We start from the raw sequence: 16,707 nt of genomic DNA, 5'->3' as shown, positions 1-16,707 counted from the left end.
GTTTTCATTATCTAACTCTTCTCTCCCTCTCCCCAGTATTGGGGAATGAACTCAGTGGAGCTCTACCACTGAGTCATAGCCCCAGTTCTTTCTATTTTTTTGAGACAGGGTCTCACTAAGTTTCTGATGCTGGCCTTGAACTTGTGATCCTCCTACCTGAAGCTCCAGAGTAGCTGGAATTACTGTCTTGCATCACCATGTGTGGTCATCTATCCCCTTTAAGACTCCATTTCCAACAAGGCTTAAAGTAAGTATGCAATCATTTCTAAGCCATAATATAAGTGTCACAAGTCATCATCTCCAAGCTTTAACAAAAACTTTAAAGTAATTTTAGCTCTTCAGACTATCATCACTCTATGTACAAAGCCTAATTTTAAAGAAGCGACTCTAATCAAATCAATCTTAAAAGTTACACATCTTGAGCTTGACAGCATAAAAATACCTGTGGCAAAAAGCAGTTTCCAGGGGCTGGGGTTGTGGCTCAGTGGTAGAGCATTCACCTAGCACATGTGAGGCACTAGGTTTGATTCTCAGCACCACATAAAAACAAATAAAATAAAGGAGTTTGGGAGTAGAAGGAATAGTATAATGAATCAGACATTATTACCCTACGAACATATATAACTTAAGACAGTGAGATTTCACATCATGTATAACCAGAAGAATAAGAAATTATATTCCATTTACACATGATGTATCAAAGAGCATTTTACTGTCATGTATAATTAGAATAAATGTCGATGTGTCCATCTATAACTAAAAAAATATTTTTTTAAAAAGCTGTTTCCAGAGAAGGAAAACCTGTTATGATTCCTCTAACAGAAATATCAAGTTTAATCTATATTGAAAAATAGGCTTAAAGTTTACCTATAATAGAAAAGATCCCAATTTGCTTCTATTTTTATTCTCTGTCTTCTCTTTCGAAGGACTACTGGCTTTTGACTTATATTCTGGAAAAGAAAAAGACTATATAGTACTCAACCTGAGACTAGCAAATAGGCTCAGTCAGAAGATCATCACTTTTATAAGCAATAGGAAATATTATTAAATTTTGATAGAAACAAAATTAATGAAATAAAATCTATAAGATGTGAATACAGGACATTAAATGACATCACATATAATAATTTACCAGCATACATTTTTATAGTGTTCCTCAATATTTTCCAAGTAACCTAAAGTAATCATTTCAACATCAAATCTTGTAAAGTTCATACATATCACTAGTAAAATTTATAATAATCAAAAACAGTGACTTGGTTCAAACATTTACATGCAATTAATAGAAAAATCATGAAAAATCAGTAATTGAAAAAGGTTGTAAGTTATTAATCTGCTACAAGAGCCAAGAGAAGCAAGTACAAATTGAAATAGCTAAAGGAAGAAATACGTATCTACATTCAGACATATACGAAATGAGAACTGAATTTAATTCACTAAACGAAGAATACCAAAGACAAATCTACATGCCAATTTAACACATTTCACACATGTAGCAGGGACTTAAACTCACCATATTGTTTTTGTCCTGAATTTAATTGTAAAAAGGAAAAAATAAAAAATTTTTAAAGAAAATAGAAAGGAGAAAGCAAGCCTAAATCTGCGAAGCTATATAAACTTATACTGTATACTTATATACAGTATAAACGTATACAGTATACTTATATACTGATGCTGTCAACATAAATCATCTTCACTTTAAGTCGGAAAAAGGCCCATCTGCTTCACTAGGCCTATGACTCAAATTTTAGCTGGAGAATTCAAATAAAGCTAAGACCCCCTGTTCCACAGAGACACATGTAAGGTTTGTAACTGGAAGAGAAGATTTCAATGAGACCCTGAAGTATGAATATGGACTAGAGGTTAAGAATCTCTGCTCCTAGTGGAACTGTAGATATTTCAGACGAGAATTCCAATCCTCAATATGAGACAAACAAAAAATATGAAGCAGTACAGAGTGAAACATCAAAGTTAAAATTTTATTAAAGTGGCAAATTACATAAATAAAGCAAGAAAATGGACTATATGATACAGGAAGAATGAAGGTAAATTGAGTAGTAAGTTTGAAAAAGTAAATACTTTTTGAAACATAAAACCTGTTGGTTATACATAGAAAATTTTTCTACAAATTTTAATTCTGTGCACTACCATGAAATAAAAGATGATTAAAGTATAAAAACAAACTGAAAGTTTGGTTTTTGTAACAATATTTTCTCAAGACTTCTAATTAGAGAGAATTTTCTTTTAATTTTCCTCCCATCTTGGGAGAAAAGGGTGGCAGTCTAGAGTAACGAAAGAAAAAACCAATTCTCCAAAAACAGGGCAGACTGATAGCTTGATAGTAACAAGCTAAGCACTACAGTTAGTAAACATATCCTTAAATTGAAAATAACAAATATTTAAAAAACAATTTTATATTTTAGCCAAAGTTACTTAATTAATCCAAAACAGTTACAAATAAAATGAACATATTATAATTATATAAGTAATACAACTCATTTCAAGACTAGCCAGTATTAATAATCTTGACAATAGTTTTCAGATTAAAGCACAAAATTCTACTTTCTATATTTTCATGTTATTTATATGAATAAAATAGTTAGAAAGATTACTGTTTCCTAAAGAAATTAATGTTAAATACCAAGGCAGAAATGATAATCTGGGACTGGGGTTCTGGCTCAGTGGCAGAGCACTTGCCTAGCATGTGTGAGGCACTAGTTTTGATTTTCAGCACCATGTATCAATTAAAAAAAAAAAATCCACTGACAATTTAAAAAGAATTAAAAAAAAATGATAATCAGTTGATGCTACCAAAGATCTTCCTGAACAGCATATTTGGTAATATTTGCTCAAAATTTTAGATAATATTCCATGTTTACAGTATCAACAAACCAGTAAAAAATTTTTGATATTAAAAATACATTTTTTCCTTCTGAATTACTGTTTTTAAATAACATATATCCCTATTTCCAGTTACACTGCTTAATGATGGGTACATGTCACATATGAAGTCTTAGAAGCAAAAATGTATTCGATGTATGATAATTAAACTCATACAGCATGGGCTGGAGATATAGCTCAGTGGTAGACCAGTTGCATATCATGCACGTGTCACCCCACACACTCTATATTTGCCCACATATAAATATATATATTTTTATTTCCATTTATACAGCTTGAAATAACTTATTTTAAAAATGGGCTTAACTACATGAAGCCAGGAGCTTGTAATTTTAAGTAATTTTGAAAATCATTTATATCACACCTACAGATTTTTCTATTGTTCAAATGCTATAGCAATATTATCATGACCAGATATGTATATAATGTTTTTTTGTTTTTTTTTAAGTACTGGGGATGAACTCATGGGTACTTAACCACTGAGCCACATCCCCAGCCTTTTTTTGTATTTTATTTAGAGACAGGGTCTCAGTGTATTGCTTAGTGCCTCGCTAAATTGCTGAGACTGACTTTGATCCTTCTGCCTCAGCCTCCCTAGTCACTAGAGTTATAGGTATGTGCAGCTGGGCCCAGCTGTATATAGTGTTTTTATTATTCTTTTGCTTATATATCAAAGTGACCCTATGAGGATGGTATTGTTATTTCTGATTTTAAAAAACAGAAAAGTAGGGTTCTGAAAACCTGTAACTTGGGTTAATAAGTGATAGACAGGCTCAGATGTCAGTTAACCAATTCAAAGTTCAGTACTCTCTTGCCTCTCCTGGTCACTTGAAAGCCTGTCTAATGATTTGTTATACTGCAAATATCACTTATTTAAGTTACCATTAACCTACTATGCTCAATTTCTACATAACTGAAGACTGATCTGAATTTCAAAAACACTTAAGACTATAGCATTTGTTATGTTTAAATATTCTGGTGATTCCTAAGAAACACATCTTAGAGAGACACAAAAATTATTCGTTTTGAGTAAAGAAAATACTTGGTATAAATTACGCCTCTTAGATGGAAGAATGCACTACTGAATGAGGTTCTGCTACACATTCTAAATGAAGAATGAAACTAAAAGGAGGTATGACCTTGATTTGAGGACTAATACTGCAAGATTTAAGAACATATAATAAATTTAATAAAAAATGTAAAAAATTATCTCTGAATTATTTGACTAGTTCTGAATAAAAAGACTAAACCAAAGAGAATTTTTGTATGTGCAAAACAAAATCCAAAGAAGAAAGGGAGTAAATAGAAATAAAAAAGTATGAAAATGAAATTTATAGAAGAAAATTTAAGATAGTAATTCTATATTAAATACCTAACTAAAATCCTAATCATTAATTCACAAAACTATTAATCAAGGAGGAAAAATATGAGTCAGATTTAGGTGACATTCATTTTAAGCTTCAGGTATTCGGTCAGACATATCTGAATGCCTTCACTGTGAACAACAGCAATTGAAGTTAGGCCTAGGACATGTAGAAATGCTATAAATTTAGAAGCATATTTTTTTACCTCTTTCTGAGCAATGCCCATCCTATCCCTCCAGTGCATCAACACAAGGTCCACTTTTTCTTTGGCAAATTTTTCAACTTCTTTAGCGGCTTTTCCAGCCAGTCTTTGCCATTCTGGAACTTTATTAAATTTTCCATACTGATCCTATAAAATAATTTTGAAATCCATTACATACTTACTTACAAATTTATTTTAAAACTCCATGTACAGCAGAGTCACATTAGCTATTTAAAATAATAAAATAAATACTGGATATTAGGGTTAAATAGAAAAACAAAGTGAAAAATTTCTACAATAAATTATTCTTTTTGTCTAAGAAACATTAGGGTTTCAAGATAATTCCTTTTTTTGGTAGTAATAACATGCAAGTAGGAGATGACACAGAGAAAGGAAAAAGATTTGAAAGATGTTTAATTTTCTTGGGGATAGGCCAACCTAATAATTAACATAGATCTTATAAGAAAAATGTGCCAAGTAACTTCTTTCACTAACATCATTTGTAATTTCATATGTATAAAATATCACATTACACATTTGAAATAAAAAAAGAAACCCATTCCTGAATTTGCAAATAAAATAAGTTGAGTTAGAGAAATAAAACACTGAATAAAATTAATTCTATTCATAGACTGATGACAGTTGTATAAGCTCTATATACTAAAAATTAATGCAATGCATAAAACAGGTGAATTTTATGGAATGTAAACTTTACTTCAAAAAAGGTGTTAGTAATAATAATAAAGAAAAACATTACTACTCGATGAAATGAGTTTGTGGTAGTCTGGATATGAGGTGTACCTCAAAAATTCCTGTATAAATGCAGCAATGTTCAGAGGTAAAATGACTGTAAGAGTTGTAACTTTATCAGTCCATTCAAACTTGAATGGACTACAGTTGGTAACTGTAGGCAGGTAGATCCCAGCTAGAGGAGGTGGGTCACTACAGAAGTACCCTAAAAGGGTACCTCTTCCCTGTGGCCCCTTCACTCTCTGTTTCCAGGATTCCACAATGAAAGGAGCCTCCCTCTACCATACACACTCTTCCCCCAGTATGTTCTGCTTGACCTTGGACCCAGAGCAACCAAATCAACTGATTATGGACTGAGAAACTGTGAGCCCCAAATAAACTTTCCTTCCTCTTAGTCATTCTTGTCAGGTATTTCTGTCAAAGCAATGCAAAACTGACTAACTCAGAGTTCTTGACTAAATATTTAGTCATCCACAGAAGAGTATATTAGAGTACTCTTAATCCTGAAAAGACACTCAGGACAAGCATATTTATATTTACCATTGCTATTTTCACATTATCTCTAACATGCATCCGATCAGCATCCTTCTCAGGAACTGGATCTGAGCTGTCCAAGTATGCGAGCAAGCCTGGTGGCTAAAAACAACAAACAATAATAAAACACATATCCATTTTCCAAATAACTGCACAAAAGGAAATTCAGATGTAAAAGCCTAAATAAATTAACACTATGATTCAGTTACTGTAACACTTACTGTATGGTAAGTCCTCTGATAAATACCTTTTCAATTACAAACAAAAAAATTCCCTTTAATTGTGTATATAATTAAATTTTTTGAAAGGAACACAAAAATCTTTTCTAGTTTCTCATGGACTTACCAAAATGCGTTTCAACAAGTTTGTCGCGGTTGCATTATCAGCCGTCCAGAGCCCCACTAAATGTCTACTTAGCTGTCTGAAAAAAGCAGACGTTGAGAAAGGTTTGCTGCTTTATCTCAGCTAGAACAGAAAGGAATTTTTAAAAACAAAATATCACATAACTATAAGAAATATGGCTACAGTAAGAAAATCACTCTGATGTTAAAAATTATTAAAAATTAATATTTTAATGTGGAGAGGTGTTTGCGACAGTAATTAAAGTATTAAAAGTTTGGAAGTTTCTTTAAATTAAAGTACTTTCCAGATAGCTACACTAATTTTCAAAGAATCTTAAACATGAAGGCACAGGTTCTTATCCATTTAAAGAAAGTAAAAATTTAAAACAATTTAAACATTTAAAGAAAGAAAGAATTAAAAACAAACAACCCCCCCCCAAAGAATTAAAAAAAAAAACAAGTAGTTTATATAATAAGATATGATACAATGAAATAGCACTCTGTCATTCTTTAAAATTATGAACACAAGCAAAAGTCAACAGCTATGTTCTAAGAAAATCTTTTTGGCAAGATCAGAAGTAAAAAATATTTTCACTTTTGGAGTATGGGTAAAGACTCAAAGCACTTACTGAAAATTATTCTAATTCTACTTAAAAGCTATAATTTTGGTTCAAAATGAAAATCTAAAAACCATGCTGACTCTGTGGTTTGGTATTAACCTTAATTCCCATGTAAAATACTGCCTGCTAATTCGGAAACACCTCAGAAGCAGGAACCCTATTTCACTCACCACTGATCCTTTCTAGACTTGGTAGACTTTGGCATTTGCTATGAGTGGTCATGAAGCCAATCAGGGAAGGAACCAAATAATCATCTACAGATGTATGTATTTACATCTTACATTCCCAGAAGAACATTTCCAGAAGAACAAAGATGAATAGCAAAACTATTTCAGCAGAAAGTGAATACTACTCAAACTGCTCATTCCTGAGCCTATCGGGAAGCTAACATATTGCAGTAATTACACTTATAATTTCCTTCACTGATATTTGGTAGGTCTCATATCAGTGACTCCTAAAAAGGTTCTAATTAGAGATAAAAGTAATAAGATAAGTGGTACATCTACTACAAATGGAAAGCTTTTTAATACTGTAATTCAAGTATTAGTAACATTTTGGAACCTTCTCCAAATTAAAGTGCTTCCCCAATTAAATACACTAAGTGATCACAGTAGGGAATTTAACTGATTATGATAAAAAAGAACACAACAAACAAACAAGTAACATGGGGTTTAGTGGAATAAAATAACATTTTAATGAAAGTTGGGATCTAACATTGCTAATAAGCAGTACTAAGGAAATAACCTTCCTATCTTTCCATCTTCTCAGACAATACAGAAGATTACTTTAATGGCTAGCATTTCAATTAAGTTATGCAGATAGCTTTCTATAATAGTATAAAAAAACTATTGGCAAGGCAGCACACAACAGCACAGGTGATAAAAAATGGAAATCTATAGTACTGAAATAAAATAAAACATAAGTCAGTAAATTATGCTATTGCTTAGCTGAAATATGTTAAACACTTAGGATATTTGGTGTTTTATTAATGCTATACTCTGGTATGACTAGGATAGCTGAAAGGGTCACATATCAAGAACCACACACAAAAAAAACCCCTGAAGAAATGGAATTCATATTGCCCAGAATAAATGAAGAGAGTTATGGGTTTTCTTATAGTTGAATGATTTACTGAAAGAAAGATGATTCTCTGAAGGGGAAATTGTTTACCCACAGAGATTTAGGATAAGCCTAGTTCGGGCTTGAAATAATTAAGGTTCCTATTTCTTATATTTAAAGCAGAGCACCTAAATTAACAAAGGTATTTGAAAATTTATGCAAGGTTCCCATATGGGGTCTTTGGGGTCATGTGCATGCAAGATAGTCAGAGGAAACAGAAGGGGAAAAGGCCTTCAAAGTACTCTTTTCCATGTTCCAGTCCCATGACTGTGAGTTAAGAGCCTGACAGGACTGTAGGTTAAAAAAAAGGAATTGGTTCCCTCACCCCAAGTTATCCATGGCAGGGACAATGACCACTTGGGCACAATCCTTCTACAAGCAAAAGAAAAGTGCTATAGGAATCAAAAGAAAATGGAACATATGTATAAGCAAATACCTAATTCAGTTTGTTTTATGTAATACCCAAATTCATTCTCTAAACAGCAATTTATAGCAAATTAAATCAAATAACTTACCTATTTGTCAGCATCCTTTGATCTGAACTTATTGTAAACATTGCAGTATGCAAGTGGCGAGGTAAGGCACCTTCACTTAGGGCAAGTTCCTGCATTTTTGTAGCAATTTCTTTGTCACCTTCCTTTGGAAAAAGGGTAAGATGATCCCTAAAGCAGAAATCTAGAACGAGCTATCCCAACTTTATTACAAACTTTAAACAAAAGTTCATTACAACTTTAAACAAAATAATTATTTAGAATAATAATAATAGTAATAATAATAATTATTATTATTTCTAATTACCCAAAAATAAACCAGAAAGATGACATTTTAAGATTCAATGTGGCTTTGGAATCAGGTTCAAATGTTACCAGATAAATTACCTTACAAATTATACTTTTCTAAAATTAATATTAAAATTAGGTTAATTCCTAAATATCTATCAGTCAACAAGGAAGAAACCAGCAATTCCTATCAAAGGCATATGCAAACCTGGCTTGCTTTTGTTATTTAAAGGATGATGTGATGTTGGGGTAGTTGTTTTTATTTTGATTTTATTTTGTTTATATGGATTCACTTTGGCAAAGAGATAAATAGGACTATTAATCAAAGAACTATGAATTAGATAAGCAGTAGTATAACAATTTAAGATAATCTATCAAAAGGTAAAAATGTTCATGTTAGTACCGAGTACTATTTTACCACATGAACATGTAGTATGTACACAAATATGTACATATACCATTTTTAACAGTACACATACAGTCTGAGATGAAATTCACCAACATACTCATAGAAATGATACTGGGTAGTAAAAATGTGGATGATTTATTTTCATTTAACCCTTGTATTTTTCTGTACATCTTGATTTTTTTCTTCCAAGATTATAGATTGCTTTTATAATTTGAAAAAAGAAAATTTGCCAGGATTTAAGTATAAATAGTCTTTTCCACAGAAATCACCAGATGTGAATCTAATATGTGTGGTTTGTACCTGAAGTCAAAAGTCAGCATTTTGATTATACTTAGTATTAAACAAATATTTTTGTATATAATGAATAATTGGATTGCATGTATTATATGAATGGCAACATGTTGGTTGGCTGCATGGGCCTAACTTTCCTTGGCTACCACAAACTTAGATGGGGTATTTACTTTTGAAAGCTAAAACTGAGCATAACACCCAATAACTAGAGGGGAGAAATTAGCCCTTAGTAGTATATACACACTGAAAATGCAAATAAATTTTGATGTTCCAACCAGTTTGATGCCTTTTTAAAAAATTCAACAGATGTCTAAGGACATACTAACTCTGTGCTTCTTATTTCATTCTGAGCTATACTGATATATCACAATAGCGAGTTTCTTTTCCCCCTTCTTGGTAAACAAAACACTCTTATGTTTTACCCAAATTGCTACATAATGACAACAAAAAAATACAAAAATTCAAGTCATTGAGATTGATGTCATTGTAAACATCATACTATGTGCTTGAAATTTATAACCATGATTATTTTTTTAAATTTTTTTTAAATGCAAGGCTAAAGCAACTATTTGAGAAGTAATATCTTATAACCTGAATATCAAATCCTGGTATCTAGAATTTCATTTAAAATGCATTTTACCACAAGAAGTTTATCACCTTGCTCTAACTCAAATAACAGATTTCTATGTAATCTCAGTACCTCAAGATTTCAGACCTTCATTATCATCACCCAGTGAAAGAACAAAAGAAAGCTAACTTTTAATTCTTTTAAATAAAACAAATAATGTAAGAACAAAATTTATTTGCTTTATAAATATCCCTACTTACTAAAGAATTTAAAATTCTCTTTTTTTTTATTATTGAGGATCATTTCTTCAACTAGTTTAAAACTAATATCTGACTGGAGAGTTAAAATTACTTTTCTTACCCAGAGTATAGCATATTTCCCATAAAAGGCAATTTTGTGATTTTCAATTAAGACGTCAATCAACACTTAAGTTTAAAATTTCGAAATTGCTCTCACCTCTATTATTGCCTTCATAACCAATCCAGCTCCCTTTATAATTGCCATGGAAGGATGCTTTAAAAAGGTGAAGGGAAAGTATCAGTGAATTTAAAAAAAAAAAAATTTATTCCAACACAAGGATGTATAGTTTCATGCAAGGTTATGAGCTATAAAATTAGGAAATGATATGTCTCAAAATCAGATCAGAGTTTAATTAAATATTTTAGATATTCTACAATATAGCTTCACAGTTACTGATATGCAAACATAAAGGAATATAACAGAAAGTAGATGGCACTTTTTTCCAACATTTATGAATAGCTCTGCTAAAGCTCACTGTATTATTTGGGAATTTGTTTAAAAAAAAAAAAAAAAGCGGGGGGGTGGGGGGGGAGAACGACTTTGGGCATACTACAGAAAAAAATGAATTTTTATGATGGAAAACAGTGGTTAACTGCCATAAACAAGGCGGTCTAAGTGTCTAAGTGAACTACCATGAAACCTGTGAGCTAAAATGTCCTCATATGGTAATGATGTTAGGGTTAGGTTGCATTTGTCATTATATTAGAAGGGTGCACAAACTATTTTAAAAACAATTTTATCCAAAAAGCAGCATTCTTAAATTAGTTGTTATCTGGTAGGAAAAATACAAGATCTTACCTGAAAGAGTTTAAAGAGGGTTCTTCCATTGGAGGCTACCATCTCTAAAAGCATATCAAACTGCTGCCCTTCAGTCGTCTCACTATATGGAGCACAGAGGGCAAAGGTAAGGAAGTCCAAAAGTGAACTAATAACTAGGGCACCAGTCCCATGATCCTGAAAGAAAGCATCACACTGCTTTAGAAATATAAATATAGAGCTTAAACAGCAAAAATATGTTCCTTTTCTCTTATTCTATATGCTAGGCATAATTACTGACTTTAATTTTTCAACCTTAAGTTCAAAAAAAATTTTTTTTGGTAGTGGGGATTAAACCCAGATATACTATACCACTGAGCCACATTCCTATCCCTTTTTGAGGCAGGATTTCACTAAGTTGCTGAGACTGGCCTCGAATTTGTGATCCTCCTGCCTCAGCCTCCCAAGTCGCTGGGATTACAGGTATGTACTACCACACCCAGCATCAGGTTCAAATTCTGATGATTTACGTAGTACAGTACTTCCTTTGCCAATGTAGCAAATCCATTGTTCAAATCCATCATCCTCAAAAGGAACATAATTAAAATTCAGTCAAATTTCAAGAGAAAAACAGAATCTTCAAATGTGTATACTAAGGTTAATGTGTATTTGAATAAAAAATTATCTTTGACAATACTTGTAAGATTATGGCAATTTGTTCATGTTTCTTCCAGTTATATGGAATGTCCATCTCCAAAACTGCTCCCAACAATTGAGGAACTAGATGTCAGTTAATGGGAAGATCTGATTTACTTTTAAAAGTTTATTTCACAATTAGAATTTTCAAAAACGAAACAAAACGCTGGAATATTATTGGAAAAATCTAAAAGCTTTGCAATGTATCCTTCCCAGATAAATGGATATAGTACTAAAAAAAAATATTTTATTACTAGTGACCAAGCTAAACTGTGACCAATAAAAACCAAATATGTAGCTGTAATACAAAACCCCACGTTGCACTTGTAGAAACCACATTGCAGAAACTTTCAATAATCATATAGGATTTCCCATGAAGACAAATTTAATAGCAACTTACCACATGGGAATTAAATTTCTCCAGTAAATTTTCCAGAAACTTCTTTGAAGAGAGAAGAGAAGCTTTGTTTAGCTGTTCTTGTCTTAGGTCATAGTCATCATGCATGGGCTATCAATTAAAAATAGTAAATTTCATAAGCAGTCTCATGTGCTGGCATCACAAAAAAATTCATTTATAAAGAATATTCATTATAAACTGGAACAATTAAAAACCACACCATAAAGTGTATGGCAGAAAGGAAACTCATGATTAAGGTTTCTCTTTAATTCACTTTTGGTAATAAATGCAAGGTTTACACAAGGATTTACTTATGTTTGTTCTATACAATGTAGCTTGTCTAAAACACTTTATAAGGAATTAAAGTCCTAGATAGAATACAGAAGAGAGATAAATCAGAAATTTCAAAGGTATACTGAACAATTATCTTTCCCTCCACAAACTAGCACCAAGTTAGCTCTTTATTGATCAAACAGCTTTCAAATGTGCTTCTTCAGCCTCACTACCTTACTTCAGCATCTCAGCTCTTGTATATAATTTGATCAAAAAGCCTCCTTATCTCTAATCTATCATCCACATACCACTATAGTGGACTTTCTGAAAATCAAACCTGATCTTGTTACTTAAAAATTTTTCAATGTTCCTTACTAAAGATACAAACCCAGCTCTTTTTTTGATACAAAAGGCTTTTGGATGACTTGTCTCCGCATCTTCCTCTGGCAGCAAATCCTAATTATCCCCCAAACATATCTTGTGACCCAACCTTATTTAGCTATTTGCTTCTTCCCAAACATACCTTTCTTTATGTTATTCTCTATTCCAGGAAGTTCTGCCGAGAACTGAAATATCCTGACCCATCCTTTAATATTCAGATCAAATTGAACATGTCTAGAAAGACTGAGAATTTTTCACCTTCCTTCTACCACCAAACAAAAAATAAGTGTGTGTGATGCCATAGCCCCACAATCTTGTGTTGAATGCATAGGACTACTTTAATAGACTGTTAGCAATTTGAAGGAAGGAAGGAACTGTGTCTTAACATCTTTGCATTTCTAGCACTATGGAACACTGCTTGGTATGTAGGATGTATTAAGTAAATGTTATTTGAGCAAACAAATGGCTTTGAGAGCAACTTATGAAATATAGAATCATGGTACAAGGAAAATCTGGGTTCACAAAAACTAAAACCTTCAGTCAAGAAACTGGTTAAGAAAAACCAGTTTCCTTAAGAAAAGTACTACTTACACACATGAGGGCACAAAGCATATCAACGGCTGCATGGATCACTCCATTGTTGCTCCTCTTGAGTGCTTTTACTACCTTCACCCCTAAACGCTCCCGAAACCTTGTAGAACAAAAGCAAGTATATAATAGCACTATCAAAACATCTGTTAGTATTTTATTATTAAGATACGGTAGGTCATCTTAAGTTTCCATTATTGTATGGTAGCAATTACATATTTGAACCCCATTTCTCAAATATGTTTTCATAATAATTTTTCCTTTGAGTAGAGGATTTTTAAAGGTTAACTCAAAGTATCACAAGTACTTTCCCATTCAAATTCACTAAAACAAGAGTCAGTGATATTACTCATGATTATGCATCTAATATCCTTCGTCAGCCCCACTCATCTTTCCTTTTCATTTCTCATGAATACAAACTTCCAGATTATTAGATAAAAGGTATCATGTTTAGTCAGCAGTAAAGAAATAAATTACTCAGTATTTTTTATTTTGAATTGTTTAAAATCTGTAAGAGAAGCTAAGTTCAAAAGACAACTTACTTTGGAAGCTGAGTGAAGGCCAGAAAACCAGCTTTGGAAGCTACAAGTCTTCTTACAGCCTGGAATTGACTCTCAAGTTCTGCATTTGAAGCAACAACATCTCCCTCTTGGGACAATAATGCTGTTATGGCATTATTGATCAGTTTTTCTTTGTTTTCTGAGAAGAGACCCTGGGCAAAGAGAGAGTATTTTAGAAGTTTCCATAACGATTAATAATAATGTACAAATTATGATGCAATTTATCTTTATATTATATATCTTACATCCTGCGTTACTGCATGTAGAACTCCACTATACGAAATATTAGCATTGAATCTGAATACAGCATCTGCAAAATTGCCATCTGTAAGGAGAAGAGAAGATTAAAAAAAAAGATTTAGAGAAATACGTTCCTAACTCTTAATATGATCATCAAGTAGATATATGGAAATACAACTACATTAAAATCAATACTTACTTGGAGGTGTAGCTAAGAATCTGAGATGCAGGCTCTCTACTTCCTCATCAACAGGCATACTGAGTAACCCCCATCGCTGACCTTTATGGGTTGGTGTCATTTTTACACAAACATCTCTGTTACCAGAGGCTCTTACTCCATCCAGCAAACTTGCTAACAAGGAATCTCTAGGCAAGGTTAAAAAATAAAATAAAAAGGATTTAGAATTGATAATTAAGGGGAATTTTGATTCAGAATGTAGTACAGGCACTTTGGTAGGTAACCTGCTTTCGGATGTACAAAAAAAAACAGCTTTAGGAGAGCCTAGAGTCCTAACACCAGTTTTTCACCTTGCTGCTATATGACCTATATCAAAGAGTTCCAGCTTTTCCATATCATTGCCAATAATCAGCACTGATAGCCTTTTGATGTTAGTCATTATAGTGGATCTAAAGTAGTTTTAATTTGCATTTCCCTAATGAGTTATGATCTTCTCATGTATCTATTTACCACTCAGTTATCTTTTCTAGTCAAGTGTTTATGTAAATCTTCTGCCCAAAGGCTGTTTGATCATTTTAGGATTGAGTTGCAAGAGGTCTTTATATATTATAGACACAAGTTCTTCATCAGCTATGTGTTCTGTAAATACTTTCTCCCTATCTGTAGCTTGTCTTACTATTTTCAAAGTTTTAAATTCCGAAGATGTCTAATTAATAAACTTTTTTACTTTTATGGACTGTTTTGAAAAGTGTCCCTAATCCTAGTTACAAAAAAGTTGCTTTACTTTCCACATATAAGCATTATTAGTATAATGACACATTTTTCCCAAGTTATAGTCAGGAATAAACAAGATAATGTACATAAAGTATTTGACAAACTGAGTATTGAGATCTCTCCTCTGATTAAAACACCTGCACTCCTGTTTTTTCCTTAAACTTGGAACAGGAAAAATTGTAACCTTTTGCTTGTATTTCTAGTCATGTTGACTTGTGACTGAGAGCTTTCTAAGATAAACTGTAGTAATATTATAGCAAGTAAAGAAGAAACAAGTAAATACAAATCTGAAGAAGGATGTATTGTACACAGTGGCAAAAAGTACCCAAATTGTACGGAATAACTTTAAAATACAGACTCTCTAGAACCAACTCACTACAACGACATGAAAGAACTACCTGAGATATAAGAATTGCCAATCTCATGAAAACAGTTTTAGTACACAAAGGGAAATGCAGATATTCACATCAGACATTGAACATTCACATTAGCAATTATGTGTTATAAGCCAGCTGCAGCAGCTTATAGGTTTCCACACGAGAAATAAGTCATGAGTAACATAAAAAAAAATAAGTATGTTCCACTGGTTAACTGCTAAGTAGCTTTCAATATTAGCATATAAAAAACTAATTTCAAGTGTATTTAATATATTAAAGTAACCTGTTGCTTTTATCCAATTTAAAAATGAAAGTAAGAGGTGCTATTTTGAAATACTTTAAAAACACCAGTGGGCTGAGGATGTACCTCAGTCTAAGACCGCTTGTTTATCATGCAAAAGATCCTGGGTTTAATCCTCAGTATGGAGGGGGGAAAAAAGGTTACAGAAATACACAGTGCTTTCATCATTTCATTTAAAATCAAATCACTATTTTTATGGTCTTTAGGAATTTGAAACTTGAATAAAGATCTTTTTAAATAGGCAATAATGTCTTCCAAAGTTAAATAATTTTAAAGTTCCAGATTATAAATATTTGTTTTTCCTTTTTGATCAAGCACTTTGCTTTTGCACATGCTGGGAACTCAAAAGCATGATAAGATAAAAAGAAATAAACACCTTTCTGTTGAAGAGTATTTCCGGACTTGCCCTTTTATAAATTCAATGGTAAAAAGCTGTGGATTTTCGGAGTCACAAACCAAAGCAAATACCTAATGAAAAACAAAAGAAAGTTCAACAACAACAAAAAAATGATTAGTTTTTTTTTGTACTTCATTATAAAAATTGCATACCATCTTTGAATGTGTACCCCGCTTAGGAATGACCAATCACCCCCGCCCAACCTGTTCCCGCCAATGAATGTGCCAATCACGTCTCAGAGTTGTTGTTTAGTTTTCCCGCGCCTCATGATGATTTGTTCTGATGTATGCAAAGCCCACCACCCTCTCCAGAAAGTGTACTTAAGCTCTGCTTGACCTCTGCTCGGGGGCTCTGGGCTGCTCTCCCTCCTTGAGTGAGCACAGAGTCCCAGCGCGCTGGAATGGATCCCCAATAAATATCCCCTTTTGCCAATTGCAAAATAAAAAAAAAAAAATTGCATACCATCATTTAGTTTTACCAAAGTCAATATTTAAAAATGCAACTTGTTTACAATACCAGAGTTTAAATTTGGTTAAGAGTCTTAATAAAATTTTCATATAATTATTGAATAAAAAGTTCCACTTTTTTTTTTAAAGTATTTTTTAAAGTTG

General features: G+C 32.4%; 1 protein-coding gene across 4 annotated transcripts in view; it reads right to left on the bottom strand.

Annotated features, from left to right (window-relative positions):
• The window catches only part of Dnajc13 (DnaJ heat shock protein family (Hsp40) member C13), a 120,785-nt gene that overhangs the window by 68,203 nt on the left and 35,875 nt on the right, over positions 1-16,707 (bottom strand). For all 4 annotated transcript variants that reach the window (XR_013436523.1, XR_013436522.1, XM_078043320.1 and 1 more), the window contains exons 9-21: positions 16,076-16,167; positions 14,269-14,435; positions 14,075-14,154; positions 13,812-13,981; positions 13,273-13,372; positions 12,031-12,138; positions 10,977-11,132; positions 10,335-10,391; positions 8,347-8,468; positions 6,097-6,172; positions 5,758-5,853; positions 4,471-4,614; positions 868-950 (exon numbers count right to left, since the gene is read on the bottom strand). Coding sequence is in view for 2 of the 4 variants with exons in the window: in XM_078043320.1 (XP_077899446.1) it covers positions 868-950; positions 4,471-4,614; positions 5,758-5,853; positions 6,097-6,172; positions 8,347-8,468; positions 10,335-10,391; positions 10,977-11,132; positions 12,031-12,138; positions 13,273-13,372; positions 13,812-13,981; positions 14,075-14,154; positions 14,269-14,435; positions 16,076-16,167 (1,451 nt within the window). In the remaining 2 variants the exon portion in view is untranslated. The remainder of the gene's footprint in view (positions 1-867; positions 951-4,470; positions 4,615-5,757; positions 5,854-6,096; positions 6,173-8,346; positions 8,469-10,334; positions 10,392-10,976; positions 11,133-12,030; positions 12,139-13,272; positions 13,373-13,811; positions 13,982-14,074; positions 14,155-14,268; positions 14,436-16,075; positions 16,168-16,707) is intronic.

Source organism: Ictidomys tridecemlineatus, chromosome 3 (assembly GCF_052094955.1).
Source record: "Ictidomys tridecemlineatus isolate mIctTri1 chromosome 3, mIctTri1.hap1, whole genome shotgun sequence".
NCBI classification, from domain to species: domain Eukaryota; kingdom Metazoa; phylum Chordata; class Mammalia; order Rodentia; family Sciuridae; genus Ictidomys; species Ictidomys tridecemlineatus.
Note: the sequence above shows the minus strand (reverse complement) of the source record. Positions and strands in the feature narration are given on the sequence as shown.